The 13105-nt window shown below is 41.6% G+C and overlaps 1 protein-coding gene across 5 annotated transcripts in view; it reads left to right on the top strand.

The window, feature by feature from the left end:
- LOC149305094 (ribosomal protein S6 kinase 2 alpha) overlaps positions 1-3258 on the top strand; it is an 84213-nt gene extending 80955 nt beyond the window's left edge. For 4 of the 5 annotated variants that reach the window (XM_089478194.1, XM_089478193.1, XM_089478197.1 and 1 more), the window contains 3 exons: positions 212-329; positions 643-780; positions 1612-3258. In XM_089478194.1, the coding sequence (XP_089334320.1) occupies positions 212-329; positions 643-780; positions 1612-1734 (379 nt within the window). In that variant the 3' untranslated portion in view covers positions 1735-3258. Of the gene's footprint in view, positions 1-211; positions 330-642; positions 781-1611 lie in introns of those variants that run through there. The other variant, XM_089478196.1, reaches the window with a different exon arrangement.
- Positions 3259-13105: the final 9847 nt, after the last annotated feature.

The following is a 13105-nucleotide window of genomic DNA, read 5'->3' as shown; positions in this document are numbered from 1 at the left end:
TCCCAACTTTTCAATTTTTAAAGTACAACTTTGAGGGGGGGAGACTTTAAAATTAAACAAATTCTTTTGATCTAACAGATTTACTGCAATAAAAGGAGGTGATAGCGGAAGTTTTCCTTGCTGTACTTCCACCCTGTCTTCCATCCTGCTTTTAATCTATCGGATATTGTGGTGTTAACAGTTTTAAAATATTTAGAAATGCCTCTCACAGGTACACTCCATTTGCAAATGGGCCCAGTGACACCCCTGAGGAAATCCTTACTCGGATAGGTGGGGGAAAATTTTCGCTCAAAGGAGGGAATTGGGACACAGTTTCTGATGCAGCCAAGGTAAGGCTTTCATATTTTAAATTCATATCAAAGATGGGAGGTTGATTTTGTCAGCAAGCCCCCCCCCCCCCCGATAAATTCTTAGGCATAGTTTAAGAAAGCAACAAAGATTACTCTTTTAAAGTGGAGAGAGGTTTGCTCAAAGTATAACTGTTTCCAGACAACCTAGGTCAGAGTGTGAGACCAGATGTCAAATACATTATAGCCAATGTCTTTTTAACAATCTGTACAGTCTTCATCCCAAGCCGAAGTTCCAAAAACCTGTGTGCAGAAAAAGAGTCATACAGCAGCTATCTTTCAATGCTTATTGTAGGACCTGGTATCAAAGATGCTCCATATTGATCCTCATCAGCGCCTGACAGCCAGGCAAGTCCTCCAACACCCGTGGATTACTCAGAAAGACAGGTTGCCCCAGAGCCAGCTGAGTCACCAAGATGTGCAGCTTGTGAAGGTACCAAACCTATGGTTGGAATAGGGGTTTGCATGTCTCCTTATTATAGAGAACATACTGGCTATGGGGAAGGGGGGACTGTTATCTTCCCCTATATGTTGATGCTCCAGAAACCTAGACAATGGCTTAGGTCCTTAGTGGAGATTTTGTTCACTAAGATTCTTAGCTGTCCCCTGGAAACACACTGGTATAGTTAGTATAGGAAAGTATGGTATCCCCTTGTTTGCATAGCTACTCTCTCCTGGAGCCAACAAGTACCTAAGTACACCAAGGATGCAAGAATACACAGGACAGTGACTTTCTCCATAACCACAATCCTTTTGGAATAATGGCTGCTAGGTTCTCACTTTCAAAAGCTAGGCATTAGGGCTGTTTTGTAATTACGTGGCCTTGCTGCCAAAATTTACATTCAACAGAGAGGTGTTGTTGTTGTTTGTCTCTTCAAATCATTTCTGACTACCCTAAAGTGACTCTATCATGGAGTTTTCCTGGCAAGATTTGTTCAGAGGTTTTTCATTGCCTTCTTCTGAGGCTGAGAGCATGTGACTTGCCCAAGGACCCCCAGTGGGTTTCATGGCTGAGCTGGGAATCAAACTCTTGTCTCCATAGTCCAGTGCTCAAACTACTATGACATGCTGGTTCCCTGCTAAGATGTGTGCATATGCAGACATACAGCATGCACGTTAAATCATGTTTAGAGATGCATCTAGAAATCAAGGGGTGAATGTCCCTTGCTGTGCTTTCTTTCTTAATATGACCTGTGGCAGGGCTGCCTTCAGTATATGTGCGTGCCTTTTGAGGAAACACTACTGGCTCTTCTCTCTCTCCTAGGGTGCCATGGCTGCCACGTACTCCGCGTTGAACAACTCCAAGCCAGGTCCCCAGCTGAAGCCCATTGAGTCCTCCTTCCTAGCACAGAGGCGGGTCAAGAAGCTCCCATCTACCACACTGTGACATGGAAATGCTGGGGGCTTCCAAAACCCCCAACCAGGGCTGCTCCTCTGACAAGCTTCCTTGGATTTCCATGGGAACAGGAAGATGTTGTCCCAGCAAGACACCATTTTGAGGCACATCCTCGAATATGTATCAAGGCCAAGTGCATTCGGAAAGACTAGCTCTTGCTCTCCCCATGAATTCCTCTTTTTTGTTTTTGTTTTCAGTGTACAGAGAGATTATTTGTAAAGGGATCTATATAGTGTATCTTGAGAAGCTGAACACACATCAGTCCACAGTTTGTTGCCATGACATAGCCAGTCTTTTCTGCCTACAGACAGGCAAGCTTTGGACAAATTGATGGCTCTGAAATCCTAACCTGGTAAAGCTGGATCATGTTCTGCTTTTCCCTCTTGCCAGTCATCCTAACAGAGGCTTTTTCTTTTTTTACAGGATCTCCCCCCCCCCCCTTTCTACAGATGCTCTCTCTTTTACCTAATCTATGAGATCTGGTATGCGCAAGGTTCTTTAATTTCATGTTCCCAATCTTCCAAGCCATGCAACTGCAATCCAAGAGGACTTTGAACAAATATATATTTTCTTTAGCCATCCTACCCCTCTTTGGACGTCACACTGTCATGGACATCCCCACTTGCAGCGCTGGGATTATTAATCATTTTCCATCTCTTTGAATGCAGTTGATTCTTAGACTTCTGCCAGACCATAGCTAGCTTTTGAACATGCAATGAGCTTATAAGAAAACTGTTTCCCCATGGGGAGATGTTCGGTTTTCTAGGTGGGAGAAGTGTCTTTTGTTTTGAAAACAAACTATGTCAAACAGCACAAGTCAGAGCCTCATCATGTGATGTGCAAAAAATCAGCTTGGCTCTGTCTCTTTTTTTATTTAACTGATTTTGTGTCTGGTAACTCAGGGTTTCTGTCTGAATTTTCAAATAAAACGTCATGCAGTTGGAGTTGTTTTTACTAATGGACCCCATACTCTCCACTCCATCCCTGTTGTGCTTTTGATGTGGTGGTCCAGTTCTCTTACAAAGGAGGAGAATGAAGGGATCCACAGAGCTTGGGGGAAAATTGGGTATTTATGCTATTGTAAACTCACTTACACTCATGTAAAGGTGCATTGTGATGTTGAACGATACGTGTATTCTCGAAAGGGGAGCAAAGATATAACTATGTCTTCAAGATTGTTGTGAAAATGGAGCCTGCAGCATGGCTATTTCACAACCATCCTGATGCACATAGGGAAATGGGAACCCTTGTTGCACAATGGGACATCTTGCCCATAACTTGTTGGTTGTTATGTGCCTTCAAGTTATTTCCAATTTACTATGACCCTAAAGCAAACCTATCATGAGGTTTTCTTGGCAAGTTTCTTCAGAGGGGGTTTGCCCTTGGCATTTTCTGAGGTCTATGACTTGCCCAAGGTCACCCAGTGAGTTTATATGGCTGAGAGATTTGAACCCTGGTCTCCAGAGTCATAGTCCAATGCTCAAACCAATACACCATACTGGCTCTGTTGCATATCATCACAATTCACTACAGTGGTTACATATCATGTTAGCAATGCAGCTCATGCATCGTAAAGTTACGCTTTGAAATCTATGGTGCAGAATCTCAGCCATTATCTTAGGCTTCACTTGGTGGACCTTATTGGAAAGGCAGAATTAAAAAATGGTTTCCAGGTCTGGGAAATAAAAGGCCTTTCACAGGTCTACATTGCAAGGTAATGAGGAAGAAGTGAATGCACCAGTGTTACAGGCTGCAGGCAAGGGCTGTCCTCATCCTGCTGGTACACACACACCCAACTTGGACCAAAGTTGGCCGGTGCACAAATGTTAAGAAATAAATGGAAAGTATGAACTGCAACATAAAAAGATCTATAAAGATAATGTTTCTGTCTGTTGCTGCATCATGTGAAAAATAGCTGGATGGATTTTCCCCACATCTGGAAGGTATGTTTGAGATGACCTTACTATATTGTCATACATGATATGTATGAAAATCACTTTGGGGGACCTTGGAGGCAACTCTTTCTCACTCGTGGAAGAGTAATAATGGCATATCATTTGAAAGAATTCAACAAGCCCAATAATTTTTTTTGAACTTGTGATGTAAAGCTGCATTTTAAGCATCATGCATAAAATGATAGATGGGTTTTCACCAAATTTGAAGGGAATGTTTGGGATGGTCTGACTTAACATATAGGTTATGTGGCATATATAAAATTCATTTGCTGAGCTGGATAGCACTCTAACTTTTTCATTCATACAGAGTAGTGTGTTGAACAGATGACTAGATGAATGCTGTCTCAGGGGCAGATTGATGCGTAACATGAGGAATGTTTGAACGCTGAAAGACGCAGGCACTCTTTCTTCAGAGGTGTTTAAACTAAATTATCATTAAGAATGGTTAATGATTCTCTTGAACAACATTAGGTACAACAGCTAGCAATGAATAACCACTATCATAGCTGCAAATGAAAGATGGTCAGAATCCGGCCTGTATCCAAAACAACATACCAGTACCTGCATTGTTTGTACATGGCATCAACCTAGCATATTGATTTATTCCGGTTATAAAACTGTATTCTTAGCTCTTTAGGCATGCACCCATTTTACCTCTTCTTTAAAATGTATTCTGAATTTAAAATGTATCTTGAAAGTTTTTCTTGTTACAAAGCTATTAACTAAAGAGGGGTGGCAGCACCGCTACATTTCCATTTCTTTCTGAGGACACCTGCTCCCTTCACCCCATCAATCCAGTGGCTGGTCTGTCTCAATTATGTCAATTAGAGATGCAATGCTGCCTTAGTGAAATTAGCTTTTTTCCCTCCCTGGATAGAAATGGAATCTGAACTGCACATGGCTATCAGACTGCTTTTTGTTGGTCTGCAGATTAGAAAATTAGTTCCCATGGAGCCAACAGAAGACATTGATGGTTGAAAAGTAACAAGCCCTTTTTTAAAAGTTTCTTAAGGTTTTCAAGTCCAGGTACACTAGTAGCTTTTGTATGTAACTATTACTCTGTTGCTGTAATCCAGTTATGCACACCTTCAGCATTTTCTATATTAGTGCTTAGATTCACAGCAAGACCTATTTCCAGTGAGTGTTCTACTGTCTTTTATATTCGTATTTATTTACCCGTTCTCTCTCTGCTCCAACTCACCAGTCAATGCCGCATGTTCACCAATATTCAAACTGGCTGCTAGGCTACAAAACAGACATTAATCACATTATACCAAGGCGATCAACAAAGTAAACAAATTGCAGAATAATTATGCAAAAGATGTGCAGACACATTTCAATGTATTAGAGAAGATAAATGCCATTGACCTTTTTTTTAACACGGGCAACAAAGAGAGTGGTTCTATAGATCTCACTAGCTTGCTATTCTGCCTGTAGCAGGGATGGTATCATAGCTATTAAGATGTAGAGCTCTGGACTTCACAGAGTGGACTGAAGGATCAGCACCATGGGTTGTTTTAGCCATAGTCCTTCAACATGATATGCCTCCTCTGAGTTGATTTACAAATAAATTAAATTGATCCTCAGACCAACAACAGATGGCACAATAGTAGATCTCAAATTTTGGTGTTTGAATATTGGTGATTTATGTAGTGTGCCTTCAAGTCACCTGCCGACTTATGGCGACCCCATTAATTCCATAGGGTTTTCTTAGTCAAGGAATTCTCAGAGGTGGTTTTACCAGTTCCTTCCTCTGAAATATAGCCTTAGGTAAGGCATACTCAAAGGTGGTTTTGCCAGTTCCTTCCTCTGACATATATAGTGATGGTAGTCAATTATTTTTCTGCATGTTCTGAATGCAGGATAACATCAACTGGAGCTGGGTCTCATATCTTCCAGCCATGTTGGGCTAAGGAGATAGATGAGACACAATTATGGGGTACCAGCAACAGAGCTAATTCAAGAAGTAATTTGTAAGTCATTTGAAGGAATGCTAGGAGTAAAAAGTCTTGCTGATGGTCCTGTTGTACATAATACATAAAAGCAGTAATTCAGCAACTGAGAGAAATATTACTTAGTCACAAATAATGTAAATTAAATAAGGTTTCTTCAGAATGTTACAGATGTGTTTTCTAATGACCCTAAGAAAATACTAGTTGTTCAAAGAGCAAAAGGACAGAGTAGGGCAAGCCACATTAGTTCCACTACCGTAAGTAATTGATAGTCTGTATCTCAAGATCTGTTCACAAAGATTTTTATGTTATCTAACCAAACAAAATGTAGTGGAAATGGGGCAAGAAATGTGAGAATGCTTTACAATTAGAAAGAGAGGGAAAAGCAGCATGATTAATGGCATATTTTTCATTCTCAACATGCATGGAAGAGCCATAGCAAAATTTATAGCATAACAAACTACATTTAAATTCCTTTTTTAAACTCAGTTATTAAAATTGTGGGAGTCTTGTACTGTTTTGTATCTGACCCCCTATATTGTTTGTTATCCATCTAAGCTCCAAAATGAAGGCAATTTAAAAGTCTAATAGATTAATATCATACAAGGTAGTTCATAAGATCAGGTGGGAATTAGCTGCCCCAGATGTTGCACTTTAATTCCCAGAAGTACTATCCCATGTAAACAATGATGAGGAATGCTGGGAGCTACAGTCCATTCACATTTTGTGGGTTGCAAATATTCTAAAATCCAAAATGCTTCTGGCTCCAAGCGTATTGGATAAGGCAGACTCGACCTGTGTATTATGTAGAAAAGCACACCAATGGTAGTGTAGTCTAGGAATAGTCTCATGTTCTAGATTTTTTTTTCTTCCTATGTGTGACATCTTCGTTTTCTTAAAGGAATGTGAGTTTGCAAGCTAGGATAGATTACATCGTTTTGTTCAATACAGTTACCTGGATGCTTCAAGCAACAAAAAGTGTGAGCATTTTTCACAAGCAACAGGATAAATTTAAGTCTGAAGAAAACAGGATGAACTGAGAAACAGAGCTTTAGATAGAAGAGAAGTTTGGTGTTGAAGAACTGGACAAAGGTAAATAGAGAGATAAATAGTATGAAGCTGCTATGATTATATATATGAACTGGATTGCAAAATTAGTTGAATAATCCAGATCTTGGTCTGAGGCTCTACATACACATTTAATTAAGTTGTTCATTGTCCATTATAGAGTATGGTGCAGACTCCTGAATTATCTATGTATCTTTTATCATCTGGCAAACTTGCCCCTAGAGATAAGAACATTTCTTACTCACGCCACTAAGAAGAATTTTCTTACTCCAGGACAGCACATTATGATTACTTTGTGATGAGACAGGGGTGAGCTATAGGAACATTATCTCATCCTGTTCCTTAACAGACTGCCTCAGAGACATACAAGTCCCCTTACAATCCCACTTAAAACTCCTTGCCTCTCCAGCCCTAACGTTCTGGTTCCATCTTCATTGTTGGTAATACTTGGAAAAATTATTATTTAAGAAAAAAAGTGTTGATTTAAAAATGCATTGCCCTATTCAGAGCCAGTGTGGCACAATGCGTTGAGTGTTGGACTACTACTCTGTAGACCAGGGTTCAATTCCCAGCTCGGCCATAAAACCCACTGGGGCCTGTTACAGACTGCCAAAATAAAGCTGCTTCGGGTCTCTTTGGAGATATGCTATTTAAATGATACATGGGTCCTAAGAGTCCGGAGGTCGCACCAAAGCCACACTCCATTCCTAAGCACTGGAGTGCAGCTTTGGTGCTGCTTCCGGATTCTTAGGACCCATGCATAATTTAAATAGCATATCTCCAAAGAGACCCAAAGCAGCTTTATTTTGGCAGTCTGGAACAGGCCTGGGTGACTATAGTTTTTGTGGGTTTTTTGGGCTATGTGGCCATGTTCTAGAAGAGTTTTATTTCTGACATTTTGCCAGCACCTGTGGCTGGCATCTTCATGCATTCTCTGAAGATGCCACCTACAGATGCTGGCAAAATGTCAGAAATAAAACTCTTCTAGAACATGCCACATAGCCCGAAAAAACCACATAAAACTATGGATGCCGGCCATGAAAGCCCATTGGGGAGCCTTCAACTTCCCACACTGTCTCTGGCTTGAAGGCACACAACAAATTGCCCTATTTACTTGTGTGGCTTACATTTTTTCTCTTTAAACAACATAGCAAGTGTTCCCTCCATGTAAAACCATGAGGCTAGACAGCTACACCCCTGACCTGATGTCTGACAATTTTCTGGTTTTAAATTGGAGAGAAAACGAAATTAGCCAATTAATTGTTTGCTCTGTTTTTGCTAGGTGTTGTGTCAGCTGCCTTAAGCTTAGCAGCCAATTGAAAGCCCAACTGGAGCCATCCCATTGAGGAGGTGGAGCTCTGCGTTGAGATTTGCTATCCGCAGAATGTCAATCACATTAATTTTAAATTACTTCTGTACAGCCTGCTGTCAAAATGATTAAAGCATGAAGGAGAAAGCAGAGAGAGACACATTTACCTTGCAATTACAACAAGGACATTTTTTAAAAAAACTTTTCTTTAGCTTCCAAACTTGTGGAAACCTTAAAATATTTGTCCTCTACAGACATTTATGAGATATCTAATATCAAACCAAGTTAGATAACATACTCTATTATTAAATATTGCTATAGAAAGACGAACATGACATCTGCTTGGGTTTTCCACATTGAATGGAACATGGGAAAAACAAATAAATTAAATGCCTTGTCTCCTACCTGTATCTTAGGAGCATTAGTCAGGGTGAGCGTTCAGGATTCATTTGGCCCAGTTTAAAAAAAGATGGAAACTTAGCATGTGAGGTCTTTTGAGCATCAATTGTCCCATTTTCAGTCATGCTCCTGCAACTCTTCTCCCTAAATGCAAGGCTGCTTTAAGTACTTGAAAGGAGACCTCCCCCCCCCCCCCCCCCGCTTCTCAAGACCAAGTTGTAATCCTCTCCTTAATCCTTGTTTTTCAGCAGATGTCATGTGTCCCATGGACTAGGATAAAAAGGTTTGTTAACTGGACTACATGTGTACTAAGTTTATTTCTTACTGCTTTCAGAAGGCCTGCAATGATTCTGTGAGCAAATACAGAGTGTTGGCAAAAGGGTACGGGATGTAAATACTAGAGAACACATTACAAGGCGACAGCAAACCTGTAATGGCAGCACGTAACTGTATGTGGTGAAAACGTCCCCATTCCTGCACAAGAAAGAGGCATCAACCAATTGGGTTGAATCAGGCTCAGTCCTACTGTGAGACAGTTTGCAGCAATTTCTTCATATACCTGATGTCCAGTAGTATGGAGGATAGTGGTGGCATCCATCACCACTGCCACCTGTGTATAAGGATAGAAATGTATATTTCAGGCAACTTGTCTTCCATCTTCTAAACCAGTGATTCCCAAAGTGGGCTGTATGCCCCCCAGGGGCGGTGGGAAGCTCCAGGGAGAGCAGTGAGGAGAAAGGGGGTGGCAGGGGGCCTTCAGCCATGTATTGATGTGAAAGAAATACAAGGACAGCGAGCAGCCTTTAGGATTCTGATAGGGATGGAGGTTGCATTAAATGTCTTCTCAGGGCCCCTTAAAACCACAATGCAGCCTCGCTGATCATTTTGTGAGGTGGTGCCTCCCGCTCTTTGCCTGCCCACATGCACTCACACCCTTAGCTGCATCTTTCACTGGTGGTGGCAGTGGCAGATGGTAAACTTGCAAGGCTTGGGCACAGGACATTGCTTCTGTGGCTCGGAAGGGCAAACACACCAGCTGCGCCCTCTCCACCCCAACGAAGAAGGACTGAGAGTCCTTCCTCACTAGCGAGAAGCTTCTCCCTTTGCACGTGGTCACCTTGGGAGCAACAACCGAGCAGCTGGCTGAGCAGTGACCAAGTGGCCTCTTGCCGGAAAGGAAGCATGAATGAGAACAACTTCTTGGTTGCTATTCATCCAGCTGTTCAGTTGCTGCTCCCAGGGTGACCAGGTACAAAGTGACTGGTTATTTTGAATTTTCAGTAGATCTACTATCAAGAAATATGCATATGGGAGAGAGCAGGGTTGTTATCCAAGATAAATGGGAGAGTTGTGCCAGTGGCATCACTAGAATCATAGGATTGTAGAGTTGGAAGAGACCACAAGGGCCTTCCAGTCCAACCCTCTGCCATGCAGGAAATCACAATCAAAGGGTGATTGTGTTGGGTTGGTGTCACCTAGTGTGAGGGGGCGAGTGAACTGCCTGCCCACCCACACCCTGGCCAGACCACACCACCCCCAAGGCCTTCAAAGTACTGCGTGGCAGCTGCCGCATGGGACTCTGAAGGCACTGCCACACACACCTAGAAGCCACTGTTACTGAGGGAGTGGTGGGGTGGCCTCCAGAGATCCTATTTATGGTCCGGTGCAGTCGTTGGCCAAGTAGGAAAGCACCAGTAGCCATGCCAGTCCCACTGGGATATCACGCATTGAAGTCCGCATCCCTTCACCTTCCTATTGACTCCACTGGCAGTAGCTGGAAACAGTTCGGGGGCCACTGCCCTAAGCCTACCCACAGGTGAAGTAGAGAATGCTGTCTCATTATCAGTGCTGGAGTAAGACTCAGTTACCAGTCCAGTTGTCATGCACCATCTTGTCTTCTGTCTTGGGCAACAAAATGTCTTGGGACAGCCCTTGGGAGAGCCCTAAGGTTAGCAGAAGTACAAAGTACCTTTGGGGAGGGGGACATGCAAAAGAGAGAGGCTAAATCCCCCAAACAGCCTGTTTAGGAGTCAGCATGCTGTAACATTTTGTTGCAAGCCTCTCTCCTTTTTTTTTTACATCTCTGACATCTTCAGTTAAATTAACTCAGCTCTCAGGACTGAGATAATTCCTTCAGACCCCTGAGTCAGCATACAGAGTAATGAGCCAGATGGACCATTGGAGCGGATTGGTATAACACAGCTCTTCACACTTGAAAGAAAGATGGTGTTACAAATACATGTGTGTCTGTGATTTTGCATAGCCTGCCGACTTATGGCGACTCCATTAACTTCCTAGGGTTTTCTTAGGCAAGGAATATTCAAGAGGTGTTTTTGCAAGTTCCTTCCTCTGAAATGTAGCCTATAGCATCTGGAATTACATACCAATCCTAAACTCCAGTATAATTTAGAACTTGCAATAGAAACACTACATTTAATCCTTTCTACAATTTATCTTTCGTTTAACACTAAAAGTGTATCAGTCTCTATTAAACGGGAATTTTTTGAAGCAGATGCATAGAACCCTGCTGGCACCTGTGTTAGCTTAATGTCTCCCTTTGTCAGCATCAGAACAAACGGAAGAGCATTGATAATGAACCTATTTTAAGTCAATGAAGAAACAAACAATGTTGGAGTCTGGTAGCATTCTTTTCCTTTCGTAATAGCCGTAACAGAACAGGAAGGGAGCAGAAGAAAGAAGATTTGGAAAGGTTTTATAAAATTAGTGCTTCTTAATGGATTTTCCTCACCACCTTCTAGAACAGGCCAGAAATCAAAGTGTTCTGAATGTCAGTGTTGGAGATCTATGGAACAACTGATTTATTTTTACATATAAAGATATATTATTTTGTCTTATTAAAATCTGTAATGGTCCATATGTCTTCATTTTATTTATTTCTATCATTTATATTCTCCTTTAAAAAATCCAAAGCATTTTAGAAGTGCTCAGTACCACTTCTTTCTTTCTGGGGTATGTGGTTCCAATCTTAGTACTGTACCATTAAGCAGAGTGAAGCAACTGCCTCAGCCATTTGGGGTATGGACAGTTATTTGTTACTGTACTTTTAGGAATAGGAAGAGGCACTTGTACAGTTTTCTGCCTCATCTGCAAACATAACTTTGCTGACTTTGGGTGTTATGCTCCCTGAATTAGGTTCACGCTGTAACTTATTCAGTAAAAAATCTACCCACTGTATACTAGACACTACAACATCCATTTAACAAAGGTCTGAGTAACCTGGCCAACTGCTGGCATTGTAATTACCTAATGTGTCTTCCAAATACATAATTTGGTTGTGTCCAATTATGGCTCCTTTTGAGAATGAGGTTATCATTCATATCAATCTTGTGTTGGTGGGAAAATTGCAGATGTGCCTATGCTTTTAAATATTTGCCTGCTTCTTGGAATTTAACCACTGGTTAGCAAAAACTCTGCATGCTGTTTTGGTGGCTAAGAGATTCATGTGACAACACTGGAAAGGCAAATGCCTGCCTCCTGATAGTCAAGGGGACTGAGGACCTCACAACCTTTTCAACATTTGAATTATTATTTTTTTGTGAGTATTTTGGGCTATGTGGCCCAGTCTGCGGTGTATCTCCTGGTCCTTGATTCGTGGATGGCTATCTGTCAGGGGTGGTTTGATTGTGATTTACTGCATGGCAGGGGATTGGGCCGGATGGTCTTCGTTGTCTTTGCCAGCTCTATGGTTCTATGACTTGGATTCTGATGGAGTCCCCTTCTTTGGAGATTTTAAACAAAGGCTTGATGGCTTATCTGTTGGGGGTGCTTTGATTGTGAGTTCCTGCATGGCAGAAAGGAGTCAGACTGGATGGCCCTTGGGGTCTCTTCCAACTTTATAATTCTATGACGGAGTGTGGTGCATTCTCAACAGTGACATTTAAAATCAAACAAAAACACATTAATAATACTCATTCAATTTCATTTTATTTCATTTTGCTATTATACATTTAATTATCTAAAAATTATACAATCATTCAAATTAATTTTTAAAACTACTAACGAATAGCTAAGAACTAATTGGTCGAGTCAGTCTTCGGATCATCCCGTTTCATTGTAAAGTCGAAGGCTTTCATGGCCGGCATCCATAGTTTTTTGTGGGTTTTTCGGGCTATGTGGCCATGTTCCAGAAAAGTTTCTTCCTGATGTTTTGCCGGCATCTGTGGCTGGCGAAATGTCAGGAAGAAACTTTTCTGGAACATGGCCACACAGCCTGAAAAACCCACAAAAAAACCCAGTTTCATGATCTTTTAAATTTCATCCTTCCAACCTACCTTTCCCGGTACTTTTACCTTCCTTATACTATTCAAAATCTTCGCCTACTTGCTCAAACATTCTGTATCGTACAGTCACCCTCCTTTTTCACATATCTGTTCCAGATCCCTTTGTAAAAATGGCTTTAATATAGGTGCATGGCTGCAGGAGAGCAAGTGTGCTTTGGGCATGTGCTCGATTATTTCCCCCTTGTGCATAAGTAAGGGACGCAAGTTCCAAAACTGCGAGAACAGAGGGAGGACTGTATTCCCAATAAGCCAATCCTTGAATCTATAGTGATACCCTTCTTTCTTTTCTACAGTCGCCTCTCCGAACTCATGGATCTGGGACCCGCAACCTTGAAAATCCACAGAGGGGCAACCTCCACTATTTTTAATGGGATGTGC

The sequence above is a fragment of the Sceloporus occidentalis genome, unplaced genomic scaffold, assembly GCF_023333645.1.
Source record: "Sceloporus occidentalis isolate IW3139 unplaced genomic scaffold, rSceOcc1.0.p SCAF_13, whole genome shotgun sequence".
Taxonomy (NCBI): Eukaryota; Metazoa; Chordata; class Lepidosauria; order Squamata; family Phrynosomatidae; genus Sceloporus; species Sceloporus occidentalis.
Note: the sequence above shows the minus strand (reverse complement) of the source record. Positions and strands in the feature narration are given on the sequence as shown.